The following is an 18,497-nucleotide window of genomic DNA, read 5'->3' as shown; positions in this document are numbered from 1 at the left end:
TCCACCCATCCATCCAAACCAATGCCCTAGCCTCATCCCCAAACAAATTAAATAAGATTCTGGAGAAGGAAGGGCAATAATAGGATAGTTTGAATGTTTTCCAGGTGATTTAAACATGCAGAATTGAGAAGCACTGATTTAAATGTTAAATGTTTGCCATTCAGTATTTCATGACATTCTACTCCCCAAAAGAATATATTTGTAATTTACATTGAAAAGGTAAGGAAAGATTTCACAAATAACATAATTATGTACATGTAAAGTATGTCTTCTGGCCTTTATAGAAAGGTACAACTACAGAGTGAAAATGCTCTTGCAGAAGAAGATGGTGAGATGGCATTCTCAGTAGGATGCAGGACCACAGAAGGTCTCCTGGAATATTCACTCAGGCTTTATCTCATCCTTCTTCAGTGACTGAGGATGGGGTTTAAATGTCATCTTTGCAGGTTCCAAGATGGCCAATAGGAACAGCTCCAGTCTGCAGCTCCCAGTGTGAGCAATGCAGAAGATGGGTGATTTCTACATTTCCAACTGAGGTACCAGGTTCATCTCACTGGGGCTTGTCAGACAGTGGGTGCAGTCCACAGAGCAGGGCAGGGCATTGCCACACCCAGGAAGCACAAGTGGTTGGGGAATTCCCTTTCCCAGCAAAGGGAAGCTGTAACAGATGGCACCTGGAAAATGGGGTCACTCCCACCCTAATACTGCGCTTTTCCAACTGCCTTAGCAAACGGCACACCAGGAGATTATATCCCTCTCCTGGCTCAGTGGGTCCCACACCCATGGAACTTTGCTCACTGTAGCACAGCAGTCTGAGATCAAACTGCAAGGCAGCAGTGAGGCTGGGGGAGGGGCGTCTGCCATTGCTGAGGCTTGAGTAGGTAAACAAAGCAACCAGGAAGCTCGAATTGGGTGGAGCCCACCACAGCTCAAGGAGGCCTGCCTGCCTTTGTAGACTCCACCTGCGGGGGCAGGGCATAGCTGAATAAAAGGCAGCAGAAACTTCTGCAGACTTAAACGTTCCTGTCTGACAGCTTTGAAGAGAGCAATGGTTCTCTTCTGCATGGAGTTTGAGACCTGAGAAAGGACAGACTGCCTCCTCAGGTGGGTCCCTGGCCCCTGAGTAGCCTAACTGGGAGACATCCCCCACAGGGGCCGACTGACACCTCATATGGCTGGTGCCCCTCTGAGATGAAGCTTCCAGAGGAAGGATCAGGCAGCAACATTTGCTCTTCTGCAATAGTTGCTGTTCTGCAGCCTCCGCTGGTGATACCCAGCAAACAGGGTCTGGAGTGGACCTTCTGCAAACTCCAACAGACCTGCAGCTGAGGGTCCTGACTGTTAGAAGGAAAACTAACAAACAGAAAGGACATTGACACCAAAACCCATCTGTACATCCCCATTATTAAAGACCAAAGGTAGATAAAACCACAAAGATGGATAGAAACCAGAGCAGAAAAGATGAAAATTCTAAAAATCAGAGCGCCTCTTCTCCTTCAAAGGAAAGCAGCTCCTTGCCAGCAACAGAACAAAGCTGGACGGAGAATGACTTTGACGATTTGAGAGAAGAAGGCTTCAGACGATCAGTAATAACAAACTTCTTCGAGCTAAAGGAGGATGTTCGAACCCATTGCAAAGAAGCTAAAAACCTTAAAAAAAAGATTAAACAAATGGCTAACTAGAATAAACAGTGTAGAGAAGTCCTTAAATGACCAGATGGAGCTGAAAAATATGGCATGAGAACTACGTGAAAAATATGGCTACTGAGAACAAGCTTCAGTAGCCGATTTGATCAAGTGGAAGAAAGGGTATCAGTGATTGAAGATCAAATGAATGAAATTAAGTGAGAAGAGAAATTTAGAGAAAAAAGACTAAAAAGAAACGAGCAAAGCTTCCAAGAAATATGGGACTATGTGAAAAGACCAAATCTACGTCTGCTTGGTGTACCTGAAAGTGATGGGGAGAATGGAACCAAAGTGGAAAACACTATTCAGTATATTATCCGGGAGAACTTCCCCAACCTAGCGAGGTAGGCCGACATTCAAATTCAGGAAATACAGAGAACGCCATAAAGATACTCTTCGAGAAGAGCAACCTCAAGACACATAATTGTCAGATTCACCAAAGTTGAAATGAAGGAAAAAATGTTAAGGGCAGCCAGAGAGAAAGATTGGGTTACCCACAAAGGGAAGCCCATTAGACTAACAGCGGATCTCTTGGCAGAAACTTTACAAGCTGGAAGAGAGTGGGGCCAATATTCAACATTCTTAAAGAAAAGAATTTTCAACCCAGAATTTCATATCCAGCCAAACTAAGCTTCATAAGTGAAGGAGAAATAAAATCCTTTACAGACAAGCAAATGCTTAGAGATTTTGTTACCACCAGGCTGCCTTAAAAGAGCTCCTGAAGGAACCACTAAACATGGAAAGGAACAACCAGTACCAGCCACTGCAAAAACATACCAAATTATAAAGACCATCAATGCTAGGAAGAAACTGCATCAACTAATGAGCAAACTAACCAGCTAACATCATAATGACAGGATCAAATTCACACATAAAAATATTAACCTTAAATGTAAATGGGATAAATGCTCCAATTAAAAGACACAGACTGGTAAACTGGATAAAGAGTCAAGACCCATCAGTGTGTTGTATTCAGGAGACCCATCTCATGTGCAGAGACACACATAGGTCAAAATAAAGGGATGGAGGAAGATCTATCAAGCAAATGGAAAACAAAAAAGAGCAGGGGTTGCAATCCTAGTCCCTGATAAAACAGACTTTAAACCAATGAAGATCAAAAGAGACAAAGAAGGCCATTACGTAATGGTAAAGGGATCAATTCAACAGGAAGAGTTAACTATCCTAAATATATATGCACCCAATACAGGAGCACCCAGATTCATAAAGCAAGTCCTTAGAGACCTACAAAGAGACTTAGACTCCCACACAATAATAATGGGAGACTTTAACACCCCACTGTCAATATTAGACAGATCAATGAGACAGAAAGTTAACAAGGATATCCAGGAATTGAACTCAGCTCTGCACCAAGTGGACCTAATAGACATCTACAGAACTCTCCACCCCAAATCAACAGAATATACATTCTTCTCAGCACCACATCGCACTTATTCCAAAATTGGCCACATAGTTGGAAGTAAAGCACTCCTCAGCAAATGCAAAAGAACAGAAATTATAACAAACTGTCTCTCAGACCACAGTGCAATCAAACTAGAACTCAGGATTAAGAAACTCACTCAAAACCACTCAACTACATGGAAACTGAACAACCTGCTCCTGAATGACTACTGGGTATGTAACGAAATGAAGGCAGAAACAAAGATGTTTTTTGAAACCAATGAGAACAAAGATACAACATACCAGAATCTCTGGGACACATTTAAAGCAGTGTGTAAAGGGAAACTTACAGCACTAAATGCCCACAAGAGAAAGCAGGAAAGATCTAAAATTGACACCCTAACATCACAATTAAAAGAACTAGAGAAGCAAGAGCAAACACATTCAAAAGCTAACAGAAGGCAAGAAATAACTAAGATAAGACCAGAACTGAAGAAGATAGAGACACAAAAAAACCCTTCAAAAAAATCAGTGAATCGGCCGGGCGCAGTGGCTCACGCCTGTAATCCCAGCACTTTGGGAGGCCAAGGCAGGCGGATCACGAGGTCAGGAGATCGAGACCATCCTGGCTGACACGGTGAAACCCTGTCTCTACCAAAAATACAAAAAAAGTTAGCTGGGCGTGGTGGCGGGTGCCTGTAGTCCCAGCTATTTGGGAAGCTGAGGTATACCGGAGAACGGTGTGAACCCGGGATGCAGAGCTTGCAGTGAGCTGAGATGGGGCCACTGCACTGCAGCCTGGGTGACAGAGCAAGACTCCGTCTCAAAAAAAAAAAAAAAAAAAAAGAAAGAAAGAAAAAATCAATGGATCCAGAAGCTGGTTTATATATATACATTAAAAAGGAGCTGAGAACAGCTATTTTGTACACACTCATAGATTCCAATCACAGGATGTACACAGAGAATTCGCTTTTCAGGTCTTAGATTTAGCATCTGCTAGGCTTCTTGACTAGTCGAAAGCAAGAGGTGTGAGGTTCAATTCTGTTTCCTTTGGCTTGCCATGTCAGACTGTCTGCAGTGTTGGGACTTGTGATAAAAAACAACCAAGAGTAAGCAGTTAAGAGTTAAGGCAGAGCAGAACCCTCAAGATCCATACATTTGCTTCCTCCCAGTGGAGAGCCAGTTCTACCCACAATGCATGTCTGCACAGTTTTGGGGAAATACACTGATTTCTTTATTTGTCTTCCTGAATAATGATACTATAGGGTCTCAGTTAAAAATCACATTGGGCTGATTATCCCTTGATATAATTTTCTGAAATGCCTACAACCAGAGAAGGAGAGAGAAAAAAACAGAAAAGAGAGAGAAACTGACCAGAAAACCCAAAATACTATATGAATTTTGACTAGTTCAAATCTCAGTTCTATACAAGAACAAAAGAAAGGTGCTTCTAGACATTTAAGAACTTAGAAGGTGTTCCTGCTTCCTGGAAATTTTAGTGAAAGAAGTGCTCCAGCTGACAGAAAACTTCATTCAACATTAAAAACTCAAAAATGAGAAAAATATGTAAATGAATAATTCTTTATATATTGTAAATCACAATATTCAGTATCAGAATAAAATACTCAAAACAGAAGGAGAAAGGCCAAATACAAGACAATATTATATTATGATCCCAATTTATGGGCAAAATTTTTACTTATACATATTTACAGAAAAGCAAATTAAAAAGAATTACATCAGAATTTTAATAATAGTTATATGTGTCTAGAGAAGTAATGAGCAATTTTCATTTTCTTTTATATATGTATTTTATATTTCAGCATTTGTAACCTAAACACATTAGTGTTACACCAGAAAATAAGTGTTAAAAAAAGTACTAAATACTGAATGGAAATTAATCAATACTGATCAGACTTGAAAATTGTTATGTCCATACATCTTTGGTTGGGAATAGTGATTTTTAACTCTAAGGGCTATAAAAATATTTATTTAATCTTTCCTAATAATTATCAGTTCTTGCCTACCTAGTTTTGTAAATCAGGTTGGTTAACAAAACCAAGACCCATTTCCAGTGCATTTATTAACAATACATGTTCAAGTGCCCCATGGAGGACAGCCTTTCTTGAAATCAGGGTCATCTGGAAAAAAAGAGCAACAAACAAAACAGCCACCACCAACAGAAAACAGATGCAAACTAGATTTCTTATTAGCACCAGTCAACCAGTCAACAGCATTACTAGGCTGCTAAGAATGTTATAAAATATTAGTTATAAGTTGGTATTTTCACCACCACCTTAACTTTGTATTCAAATCTCTAATCTTCTTTTCCAATTTGCATAAATAACAGCTACTACTTAGGTACCAACCTTGCAGGCTCCTTTCTCAGTGGTTTATAGGTATTATTTCTATTCACCTCAATTCTGTGATGTACATTATCATCCCCAAAGTGAGCCTCAAAGAACCTATCTGAATTTGCCAACAACAACAACAACAACAAAAAACCCTTGCAAGTCAAGACTCAATTCTCTTTCCCCTTCCCTGCTAATTGAAATGTGCCCTGACAACCAACTTATTCTCCCACAAAATATCCATAACACCAGGCTCTGTGCCTTTGCCCAAGCCCTTTCTTCTTGTTCCCATTTCTAAATACAACCTCATTCAGGTCTTAATCCCAGAAGTCCTGCCACATGATGCCTTCCCAAACGCCCAAGCAGGGCTACAGACAAATTCTTTGTGCTTCCAAAATAGTTCAAACATACAGTATCTCTATCCCCATACCTAATGCATTTAAAAATTATTAGCTGTTTGTTTATCTGTTCTTTTTAAAGGGCCAGTTTTCTCCTGAAACTGTCAAATGCTTCCCCAAGTGATTAGTTTCTGAAGGTAATTTTAGTAAGCCAGATAATTGCAAACAAATTATTTTGAAGTACCTCTTTAAATTGCATGTTGTCAGAAATTGAATTTTCAAGTGTAATGAGTGTAATTGATTATAAGAGAGTGTTTCTTTGCAGATGATGCAGTAGCTGCCATTGCTGTTTGCAATACCTGCCAACAGGGAGGATTCGAATGTTTAAAGCATTTGAATGGGCTAGGAGAGGATGCACTTAAAATATGGAAGAGGTGTTGGCTCCCTCCACAGTTCAGGGTGCAACATCTGTCCTGAAATGATAAGGGTTCAATTATGCCCTAAAAGTGCCATAAATATAAACCCTTTGCCTCACCTGAAATGAGCAGCCACTTGAATGGAATTTTATGGACAAGTCACAAAATTGGACAGAATTTTGTGGACAAGCCTTTGAATAACTCCAACAGTGAGGCTGCTTCTTTCCTACACTAGAATAGGAACCCCCACCTCCCACCCTGATGTACAGGAACCAACACTGCTAGAACATGTTCTTACCCACCGTCCCTACCCTTCTCACCCAGTATACTGACACTGGGAGGGTAAAAATGTGAGATGTTGTGTTTGGGGAGAGGATGATGTGTTTTTGTCTGATGTGAAGGCCTAGGGCTTAGGCTGGTGGTGCTGGTGGCAACTTCAGGGCTTTGACCGAACTTCCATTCTTCCTTTGAATGAAACTATATGGTAATGTCTCTTTCCCTCCCCTGCCACAAGACTGTGAGCTTTGAGGGCAAGGATGCCTGTTACTCATCTCTGTACCCTGGGTACCCGGCACAGCCTGGCACACAGTAGGCATGCAATAGATGTTAGCAAAAACTGACTCTTGTTGAGGGCTCACCTCCAGGAAGCTCAGTTCCCTCACTGGGCTCCCAGAGCCACCCATGTATTTGTCCTTACCTTAAATCAGGCATCACAGTGTCAGACCCCTTATCTCAGGTTTGTGCTACCTGTGCACGAGGGCCTCTCTCCCTAATATGATCATGTAGAATGTACCCATCATGGAGGACATGCTCAGTAGTCATAAATGCACACATGAACAAAGGAATTTAAGCTTCCCACATCATACAAATTTCCACCCTTTTCTGCTGACAGTACCAAGGGCCACAATTTTTAGTTTTGATGATGTCTACTTCAGGGAATTTCTGTTTACCAACAATTTACCATCATCTTAGAAGATCATATATATGGTTTGAGCAATGAGTGAAGGGAAACTGAGAATATGAAAGGAATATAGAAATGCATGTAAGAAAATTAAAGCTCCTTATATCCCAACATAATGGCCAAGGCAAGGTGGCTATTAGCAGGTCTTTACTTAGGTAAAAGAAGAAATAAAAGCCTCACAGTTGTGCCACATGATATTAAGTGAAAACGACAAGATGGTTTAGCAGAAATCAAGAAATAATAACACCCATCTCCTGTAGAGTCTTCATACCAGAAAAAGGAGTTTAGTGCCACAGCATAAAGGGCATCATGTCAGGAGGCTTGCAGGTCTGCTGCATTTTATCATGCATTGATTGGTAGATATTATGAAGATCAAAAGATGGTAGATTCTAACATTCAGCAATTTGAATCTGCATCCTGAGCAACTGTGCTTTATTTGTAACACACATAACTCAGGGAAGACAATCTTGTTTTACAACTGGGTGCTGAATTGGCTTGGACAGGTCTGTGGCATGTTACCTTTGGGTACCTTGGCCCTCCATCTCTCCCGATTGATGTGCACCACCTCGGTCCAAGTAGCTTTAAAGCTCTTATAGTCAATGGGAATGACAGAACTGTTGATTGGGGCACTTCCCTCCGAACCAGAGCTCTTGACACCTGATCGCTTGGCATCTGATGAGCTGATGCTATTCAAACTGGAAAACAAAAATATCATACCAAAGAAGAGAGTTAGTGTTTGGAAAATGTCTGCCAATGAACTAGCCTGGGGAGGAGTGGTTAGCACTCATCAAGTTATTGCTGTGAAATTTCTGGGTCCTGAGGTTTATAATTATTCTATTTTCCACATATGACAGGTGGAAAATTCTGAATTTTCAGCAGGAAAAATATCAACATTGCAGTCTCAAGAGTCTCTATATTCTTCATATTTCTTCCTTGCTATTTGGCCTCTTCTCTTTTCCCAATAACCAGAACCCCCTCATGTGAATTTTCTCTGCTCTCTTCTCTGAAACTGACTAATTTGAACTGGGATATCCACTTAATTCTGCAGTTCACCCATCTGCTTCCACACTGACCACTTTTCCAAGTTACCTAGCAACTTGCTCCTCTTTCTTTCCAGCTCTACCATTCCCCTGCAAGGGTCTTTCTGATCCCAGTATACCAAAGTCCAGGGGAAGTGATAATTTCCTTAAATCGCTGGAAGAAGATGGAAACGTGGACAGCATGGGGATAGTGAGAGACTAGGTCATGCAAAAGACCTTATGGGTAACTTTGTAAATATTAGAAAGTACCATCTTTCTGGAAAATCTCAAAGAAGTAACTACTGCTACCAAGTGGTTAAAGCAATGACTGGTAGGAACACAAATTCATGATGGACTAGACAAGCAGAATATATTTCAGTCACTGCCTGAAGAGCTGTGGGGCCATGGGGACTCTGCCAGGGGCTCTGTCCTCCTTGTTAGCAAACTTAAGAGGGTCTATCCATCTGGAGCATCCCTGGGGTTCCCCTGTCTTTCTTTACTCCTTTTCCTGCTCTTTGCTTCTCCTTTTCCTATTCATTCCATTTCTCTTCTTCCTCCTTTATGACAAAGCCCAATGTTTTACAAGAACAAGGAGATTAATAGTAGTAGTAATAGTAGTAGTATATCTAATAAAGACTTTATTGTAGCTAGCACTTCCTCTGTTCTAGACCCTGTTGTAAGGTTTAACATAGATTAAATATCTTATTTAATCTTCCCAGCCACCTCTGAGTATTATAATCCACGTTTTCTCAGATGGGGGAAGTGAGACAATTTGCCTGCGATTGCACAGCTAGTAAGTGATGAGGTCAGGAGTTTTTAACTCTGGCATTCTAACTCTAGAGCCTGTACTCTTTACTGATCTACCCTTGATATAATGATGCGGTGGTAGGTGATTTCAAGCTTTCGATTCTTTTTCTCTACTTCATTCTTTGTGCAAACCTTGAAATGAATGTCAGTTTCATTTCTTTGTAAGTACTCTCGAGGAGTGGTAATGTCTTTGTGGAGTATTACATGAGCAAGGATTGTCTGGGCACAGCAGGTAAACATGCACCAAATGGGGTGGTGGAGGGGCAGCACCAGGTTCCTGCTGGTCATGATTTAGACCTTGGGCACCTCTTAACAGTTTAGCTTAGAGAGTACAGATAATACAATTTCAACTCCTCTGAGAAAAGGAAAGAGGCAGACAAATTTTTATGAGAAGGAGCTAAGGCAAATGTCATTATGACATACCATCCCCATCCCCAGCAAAAGAAGAATTCTATCCTCAAGGACAGGCCAACCTCACCCCCAGCCCTCAGGCTTCCCCACTGACCTTGAACGTCTCTGTCCTGTCCCGCCAGTTTGAGAGGTTTCATCAATTAATGGACTCACAATCTTCTCGGTCATGTCCGTAAGCACAGTGAAGGTGGGTTCCACGATGAAATCAATGAAACCTGGAGGGAAACGGCAATGCTTCAGAGTAACCACATATTACCTTGGGCCTTTCCATACTTTCCAGAAGAAACTGATCTAGAAGCTCCAGATCAGATTACAAGAGAATGGGTTGATCTTATTCACTTTATATATTCCTTGATTTGAATATTACATGTCAGTTTCATTTCTCCTACATAACTTCCTATGACTTTTCAGGATACAGTTCAATAAAGTACCTATGAAATACTCAACACCCACTACAGAACAAGCACTGTGATAGGAACTCTGTAAAAGACTAAGACTGAACAACACGACCTGCCTGAAGTTGTGACATTTGAGCTGAGCCCTTAAGAATGGGTGGAGATGGCCGGGCGCGGTGGCTCAAGCCTGTAATCCCAGCACTTTGGGAGGCCGAGACGGGCTGATCATGAGGTCAGGAGATCGAGACCATCCTGGCTAACACGGTGAAACCCCGTCTCTACTAAAAAAATACAAAAAAAACTAGCCGGGCGAGGTGGCAGGTGCCTGTAGTCCCAGCTACTCGGGAGGCTGAGGCAGGAGAATGGCATAAACCCGGGAGGCGGAGCTTGCAGTGAGCTGAGATCAGGCCACTGCACTCCAGCCTGGGTGACAGAGCGAGACTCCGTCTCAAAAAAAAAAAAAAAAAAAGAATGGGTGGAGAGGAAGATGTGGCTATTCACTCTGGGCAGTGGGAATGGAAAAAGCCAAGTGACAGAGATGGGAGGGTGTAAGATGTGTCTGGGGACTGACTAGGGAGTAGGGATTCTTTTGGATTTGTGGAAGGAAAGCTTGGGAAGGCAAGTTATTGACAGCTCTAGGAAGGGAGGCTTCTAAGTAGTCAGATAGAGGGTTGGGACTTAAGTAGACACGGGAGGCTCCTGGAGATGTTTGAGCAGCATTGTCATAAGAGTTTTTAAATGTTCTTTGGAAAGTTAATCTGGCAAGATAATAATGAAGAAAGCAGGAAGGGAGAAGGATGAGAAAATCATTTAGAAGCTATTGCAATTGCTAAAAAAAAAAAAAAGATAAAGAAGGCTGGAACCAGTGCCACTTGAAAGTGGAAATGCAAAGCAGGCACAGATACCCGTACAGCAGGAGGTGGTACTGCCTCTGTATGGGATCTGCCAAAGACACTCCAACAACAAAGCAGGGAAAACAGAAAATGGAAAGAGAATGTGGCCAAGAAATGACTGGGCTTTGGTTCATATATGCTAGACTTTGAGGTACAGGGGGTGCATCTAGATGGGAGGGGGCAAACAGAGTTGGAAGAAACAGAATTGGAAAGTGAAAAAGGGCTCAGACCTAGAACTATACCTTTGTGAGATCACCATGCTAGAGAGATGGCTGAAGTTGGGCTACAGAGATTGTCCTAACAGCTCAGACACCCAAATATTCTGTGACAATCAGGAGAAAAACTAGGAGCTGAAGCTAGTGGGGACGGTGGTAATTCCCTACACAGCCACATGAAAACTGGAAGGAAACTAAATATCAACCAGAGGAAATGCCCATTCTCCTTTGAAGGTCGTATCTGGAAATGTATGAATGCATATTTAGTTTTCACAATGGCCCAGGTAGAGGTAAAGCTGGCATTAATGCTGAGCATAAAGGATGTTAAAAGTCCTACAATGTAATTGACAAAACAAGAACTGTCTCAACCAAATATCAATAGTGTCCTGACTGACAAGGAAACAGTGATAGCCAAATGTGTATTATGGCTAATATAGTTTTGTAATTGTATATGTGTAGTATGTATTGTGTATTATGATTAATTATAGTGTAGTTTTAAGCTGAAACTAAAGTATTTGATGACACTACTTTTGCCTTTTTTTTTCCTGACAAACTAAGCTCAACATGTCCAAACCAGAACTAACTCATAAGATTCCCCACAACCTTTGTAAATGGAACCATAGTCCAACCACTTAATCTAGAGTTCTGCCTTTATCTCAGCTTTGCATTCAGTCAAATCCTTGACACCTTATGTGCCACCTCTCTTCTGGAGAGGCTCTGTTACTACCTTAGTTCTGATATTCATCATCTCTTCTTTGTAATCCTGTAGGAGGCACCCAACTGGTTTCCTTGCCTCTAATCTTACTGAAAATCCTCCAATTAATCCTCCATGCTACTGGCAAAGAAATCTTCTAAAAACAGGGTTGGCAAACTTTATCTGTAAAGGACCAGATAGTTATTTTAGACTTTGCAGGCCATATCATCTCTATCAAAACCACTTAACTCTGCCACTGAAGTGCAAAAGCAGTCATAGACAATATGTAAATGAATGCACTTAGCTGTGTTGTAATAAAACTTTATTTACAAGAACAGGTGGTGGGCCAGATTAAGCCCACAGGCTAAAACATAAATTTATATATTTTTAACCTCGCTTAAAATTCTTTAGATATGCCCTCATTTCCTACAAGAAAGTATAAACACATGCTATTATTAACACTACATAAAATCTGGGCTTGATACGTCCCTCACTACATCCTACTCCCTACCCAATGTTCTTGCCATATGGAAATGTTTAGAATTTGCTGACCATACTAGGCAGTTTTAAGTTTCCCTGCTTTGTATATGCTACATTCTCTGCCTGGAATGACCTTCTACCCACCCCTAGCTCACCTCCAACACAGATCACCATTTGCCCAAACAATGCCTACGCACTTCTTGGGACTCAACTCAAATATTACCCCTTAATAAACCTAATGGCTCACACACTCTGTTGTGTACCTTATTGTACTATGTACAAAAGTCTACCTTAGCATTATAATATTCTAATAGATTTTTGTTTTTGTAACATTTTGCCCATCACTCAATACTAGTTTAATGTGTTTGAGAGCAAGTACCACGTATAATTTGTCTTTGTTCCTATAACATCTATTACCATGTCTAGCAGTGTCCAATATATGAAGACTCAATATATATTATTTAAAAAGCATAAGCACTCAAAACAAAAGTAGAAAAATCCATAATTCTTATTGAATTTTCTTAAATGATTTCAGACTTTTCAAAGGTGGAGATCACTGACAACGTTTAATTCAGATAGGGCACTGGTGCCCTCTCCCATAGATGAAGATTTTTTAAATGTATATATTATGGTTATCAGCAATTCAAAAGTTATCCTTACCTAAAAAAAAAGTGCTTTAAAGAAAAGAAAGGAAGGAAGACAGGAAAGAAGGAAGAAAATATTTTGAAAGATCCATTCATGGAAGTAGATTCAACCAGGAAACGGGGCTGTCCTGAAAATGGGGCTAGAAGAAGCATCAGTGAGTAGAAATGCCTTGGCAGCTTACAGTGCTACACGCAGAATGGAGGGATGGAGTAGAATGGGCTTCCTGCCAATGACATTTGTTATCTCCTTGGAGAGTTGGGACCCCCTCTTTCTCTTGACAGGGAATGACAGAGACACCAAGAGTATCATTGTCCAATTCTCCCATGAACAGCCACATTCCAGGGAGAAGAATGGACAGAGTGGTTCCATAAATCCAATCAGGCAGAGCCATGAGCACAACACAGCAGAATGCAGCCAGTTTCCCAGTCAAAGAAATGCTCGGAGCATCTGTGCTTACTTCTACAGGCTTCCTGCTTTGGTGCTTCCTTCTAACCAAAGAGCTGGCAAACACGTACCTACTTGTGACTGAGCAACCATAGTGGACTTTCGGTCACACAGAGGAGAAAAAGGCAGCCCCAGTTCTGCTTCTCTGTCACCCTGGAAAAATAAAAGGTCATAGTAAATTAAGGAACAGTAGGCTGGGTCACCCAGATTTCATTTAGAGACTTCTGCCACCACAGAGGCCACTGGTCTTTATTTTAATTATTACAATTACATTATATAATAAGTCTTTATGGAGACTTCTTCTCTACATAAAAGACAAGAAAAGGCTGTAGCCCTCTGGGATCCAATAGTTCCATCCAACTACAAAGCTCATGCTGCTGTAAAGAAAGCCTCATTGGGCAGTACTATGACCTCCATGGAAAATAAGGCAACAGGAAATATGTCTTGTGGCCTACAGCCAGCACTGCAGGCAGAATTTCTGTGTTTTCCTAAGTCATCCTGGGTCAACCTGTGGTCTTTGTCTAGCTAGTGAACTCCTCCCAGATGTGGGCAGTGTTTGAAACTAAAATTCAAACTGGACTGATTGAGATTGATCCCCTAGTGCTACTTAAAGTCACACACACTTGGAGCAAGTGCTTCTCGGTTCTTAACCTCAGAGGTTAGTCCATAATGAAAAGTGGACCAAAAAGAGTCAGAATAAATCATTGCTTGTGTCTATGAAGTTAGACAACAATAAAACATAATTGTCCGACCAATATATTCTCAATCTTGCCAAAAAGCATCACCATAATAAGTACTATGAAAAGTCTAAATAATGATGGAGATGTTTTCTAAAAACTTGGGCCTGAGGCTTAATACTTGTCATACCCCCAGAGGAAAGGAAAAAAAAAATATGTCACCCTTCTTATAGTAGTGAAGCTGTGCTAATTCATTTTACTGGCTCAGGATAGTAGCTACTAACTTGTGCTTGAATCTCTTTCTCCTACCAGATGTGAGATAGATCATAGGTAAGTTATTTTCTTTCCATGCATTTCAGTTTTTATCACTTGTTAAATGTGGGATAGTAATCTCTACCTCATAGGGTTATAAGGATGAAAGAGAAAAATGCATGTAAATAAATAAAATGAACTGTTGTTTCCCAACAGGTGGCTCTAATATTTAAGGTCAAGATTCGAGAAACTTTTAGTGAATTTGTTCACCTAATACATTCTGATTATAATAAGTACTGTCAATAAATTAATTTAATAGCAAATAAAGGATAGTAACAACCTGCAACCAGGCCTGGTTCAAAACTGGATGATTCTTCCTTCTAAGGCATGCTACCGAAGAGAACACATGTTGGCTCAATGCAGCATTAACTGAAAGGACGGAAAAGGAGTGTGTGTCTAAGGAAATTCAACAGTGGGGTCACAATGGGAGCTGGGGACATCCAAGGGTTTTAGGAATAGTCCCTAAGTGGCTCAGTTCCTTCTGCACCCTCTTCCTATATCGACACCCCAGGGGACGAATGGCTTCTTTATTTAAGTACGCTCTACCGAAAACTACTCTCTCAAGTGGCATGATAAAAATGATTTCCTCCTGAGTGATTTCTACCTAGGCGAGATGTAGAAAAGGAAGTGTATTTATAACATAAATTCTAGTGATGTAGATGGTTTGGTGGGATAGTTCAGCTAAAACAAATAAAACCCTTTTTATTCCCATGTAGCAGGGATACAAATTGTTCTGTCAGTACATTTTAATGGGGAGGGTGTGAACACTCTCCATTTGGCTATTAAAGTATAAACACCAATTTGGATTTCATTATTGAACAATCACCTGATACTAAATAACTCTAATTCCATGAACTTGTCCATACCCAAATATACACATAATTTACATGCTTTGTATTTAATTGAGCTATGTAGACTCAACTAATAAAAGCTTATTTTTAAAACAGAGGTAATTGAATTCCCTTTGGAAAGCAGATATACTTATGAATTGGAAAAAAAACAGTGCTGATAATAATGTAGAGGAATAAACTTCTACTGATGAATCCAACTTGAGTGATAACACCATACTGTATGACTCTATAGCTATAGCTTAAAATTATTCATGCACTTTCCTCTTTATTGAAGAGGTCAACATTTTCAAAAGAGGGCAAAATTCTCTATTTACACAAAGGATTTTTAAAAATCACTCATTTTCTTCTTCCAGGACAGCTCAGAAAATTAAATATCATTCCTGCAGTAGGGGTTAAGATAACTCCAACTGATAAAGTCATGTAGTTGGCATGCAGAAGGAAGATAATGAATATCTGTTGAATAAATGAGAAGACTAATTTGGTTAGAAACACTCAAGTTCCTTTGGTCACTCAGACATTTATGACAGACAAACTAAAGAGAGCAATTAGGCAAGTAGCTGTTAACCAAACCTCTATTCTTCTCCTCCTCCATTTCCTGTCTACACAGCTAGACTCCATTGCCTAGAATCACTGCCAGTTAGTGCTCAATAACAGAAGAAGAGAAGGGATGCATTTCTGCCACAGTTCAGCAGTTCAGGCCTACAACATCTCTTATGCCTACTTCTCCATGCTTTCCCTGATTTAGTGGTTTGATGTAGACAAGCACTTTGGAAGCCAGGTAGATGGCAGGGTATGGTCTAAAATCATTGCTTATCATAGAACCACCTGCCAATCAAGAAACATGAGTCCTATACTTTACATGAGTGAGTTCAAAACTTCTATTTATGTGTGTTGTTATACATTTGGGGGTAGCTATATGTAGGCAGCAAACCAGTCAAAAGAAACAAAGGCCCCATCTGTATTGGAAGTTCAGAGAAGATGGCACCTGTCAGTGCAAGAGCTTCCAAAGACATTTAGGTAATATCTCAAGTGAGTCTTCTCAGAAAGAAAAAGGAAATGTTTGGGAAAGAAACAGAAGGATCAGGTTGAACAAAGCACAGCAACGTATATTCTTCTTTCTCAGAGGAGGAAGACACAAATATAACATATGAGAAAGGCATTGTGATGTTGGATTTAAGATAGCATAGTAAAGTTTTAGCTCTTTCAGAAATTATCACCTCAAAATGAGGAGGGTAAGAAAAAGAAATGCAATCACACATCCAAGTGAAAATCTGTAATCTCAAATCAAAACTATATGAGAAAGGGCTGCCAAATGCTGTAAATATCAAAGAGGAATGAGGCAAGATGCCAAGAGGCTAGGTAGAGAATAGACATTGAATTATAAGAGGCCCTACAAAAGTAAGGAAAAAGTCAAGGCATACATGCACACACACACGCACACACACACACTCACACACCACTTCATAGGACCCTCATAATAAACCAAGGACAACTCTAGATAGCTTGGAATACTACTGCTCTGATTGCCCTGTGGTACAAATCTGCAAATAGTTGACCCGAAAAGAATACATTTCACTCAAAGATGGTAAATAATAATAACAAAGTGAAGAAGAAAAGACAGGAGGAAGAGAAGGGGCAGAAGGAAGAGTACAAGGAGGAGGACAAAGAGATGATGGAGAAGATGTAGGGGAAGTGGAAAAAGGTGAAGAAGAAGAAGAGGAAGGAAGAGATAAATAAAAAAGAGCAAAGGGAGGAGAAGGAAGTATTGTAACATCAGCAGCAAAAGCAGGAATAGAGAACTTCAAACAGCAGATGGGGAACACTCATCAGAAAAATGGTGCCACTATTAACAGAAAGAAGCTCCTGAAATTATCAAGAACAAGGGCTCAGGGAAATGAGACCTAGCAGAGCATAGGAAAGATACTGAAAAGAGAAGAAAACTAGAACTATCACATTAATGCAGATTGTGCTGGAAGCGGCTCAAAGGAGAACTGAATTACTAAAAATAAAAAGACCAGTGAAGGCACTATAAACAAAAAGAGAAACAATAAAACAATCTGATAATTTCATAGAGAAAAAAGGAAAAACTCACCAACATGTGTGATAAATAAAAATGGGAAAAATACCATAGACACATTAAAAGAACTGTAAGAGATGTCTGCAAAATATAAAATTGTACAGCAATACAAAGAAAATGAACCTCACAGTTTTTACAACATGATGTATTTACCAACGAGGTGAACTTATACTTCTTTAAAGTCAATATTTCATCAAAAAGTACCCTGAGGAGGTGGCTTGGATTTTGTAAATTATGGTTATAAAACTGAAGATGTAACTTACTCTCTTAGCAAACCATGGAATGTGTGGTCCATCAGCACTGAGACTATGCCCTTATTTTAAAATGTAACCCAACTTTCCAAATGTAATTTTTAAAAACACTATAGTGCCACTGAGATTTCCCATTTGAATTGTCGAATTTAAAATCTATAGTTAAGAGCTGAGGCAACATTTCTCTTACATGTGTTACTTACTATAGCTTATGGCATCTAGGTTAAAATATTAAGTCAATGAAAATAATTTACTGAATTATAATTACAAAAAAATAGTTCCAGTGCAATGAGTTAACAGTCCCTTCCCAACAGGCAAGAAATTCAATATGGTTATTTTCATATTGCCTCCAGCACATTTTTATTTGAGTATATATATGTGCAAACAAGGTTTCCTTTATGAGGAAAAAAATGTTCATATGTTTAAGTAATTCATTTTTACTTCCTCATAATTAGAAAAAGAATCACTGTAATACCTCAAACTTATATGAGTTAGCAATTATCTATCCTTTAGCCATGGACCAAATACTCTTAGCTGTAGAGGGCATGACATGGTTTGGCTGTATTCCCCCACAAACCTCATCTTAAATTGTAGCTCCCACAATTCCCATGTGTTGTGGGAGGGAGCCGGTAGGAGATAATTGAATAACTGGGGGCAGTTTCCTCCATACTGTTTTCATGATAGTGAATAAGTCTCATGAGATCTGATGGTTTTACAACAGGAAACCCCTTTCACTTGGTTCTCATTCTCTCTCTTTGCTGGCTGCCATGTAAGACATCCCTTTGTTTTTCCTTTGTCTTCCACCACAGTTGTGATACCTCCCCAGCCATGTCGAACTGTGAGTCAATTAAACTTCTTTCCTTTATAAATTACCCAGTCTTAGGTATTCTTTATCAGCAGCATGAAAATGGACTAATACAGTAAATTGGTACTGGTAGAGTGTGGTGCTGCTGTAAAGATGCCTGATATGTGAAAGCGACTTTGGAACTGGGTAACAGGTAGAGGTTGGAACAGTTTGGAAAGCTCAGAAGAAGATAAGAAAATGTGGGAACATTTGGAACTTCCTAGAGACTTGTTGAATAACTTTGAACAAAATGCTGATAATACGGACAATGACATCCAGGCTGAGGTGGTCTCAGGTGGAGATGAGGAACTAGTTGGGAACTGGAGTAAAGAT

At 40.0% G+C, this 18,497-nt stretch overlaps 1 protein-coding gene across 13 annotated transcripts in view; it reads right to left on the bottom strand.

Annotated features, from left to right (window-relative positions):
• PDE1C (phosphodiesterase 1C) overlaps positions 1 to 18,497 on the bottom strand; it is a 547,393-nt gene that overhangs the window by 69,903 nt on the left and 458,993 nt on the right. For 12 of the 13 annotated variants that reach the window (XM_028845886.2, XM_015133753.3, XM_028845888.2 and 9 more), the window contains 3 exons: positions 13,224 to 13,305; positions 9,481 to 9,601; positions 7,669 to 7,844 (listed from right to left, as the gene is read on the bottom strand). In XM_028845886.2, coding sequence (XP_028701719.2) covers positions 7,669 to 7,844; positions 9,481 to 9,601; positions 13,224 to 13,305 — 379 coding nt within the window. Of the gene's footprint in view, positions 1 to 5,110; positions 7,845 to 9,480; positions 9,602 to 13,223; positions 13,306 to 18,497 lie in introns of all 13 variants that reach the window. The other variant, XR_013415411.1, reaches the window with a different exon arrangement.

This window comes from Macaca mulatta, chromosome 3, assembly GCF_049350105.2.
Source record: "Macaca mulatta isolate MMU2019108-1 chromosome 3, T2T-MMU8v2.0, whole genome shotgun sequence".
Taxonomy (NCBI): Eukaryota; Metazoa; Chordata; class Mammalia; order Primates; family Cercopithecidae; genus Macaca; species Macaca mulatta.
The sequence above is the reverse complement of the archived record's forward strand: the minus strand, read 5'-3'. Positions and strand labels throughout refer to the sequence as shown.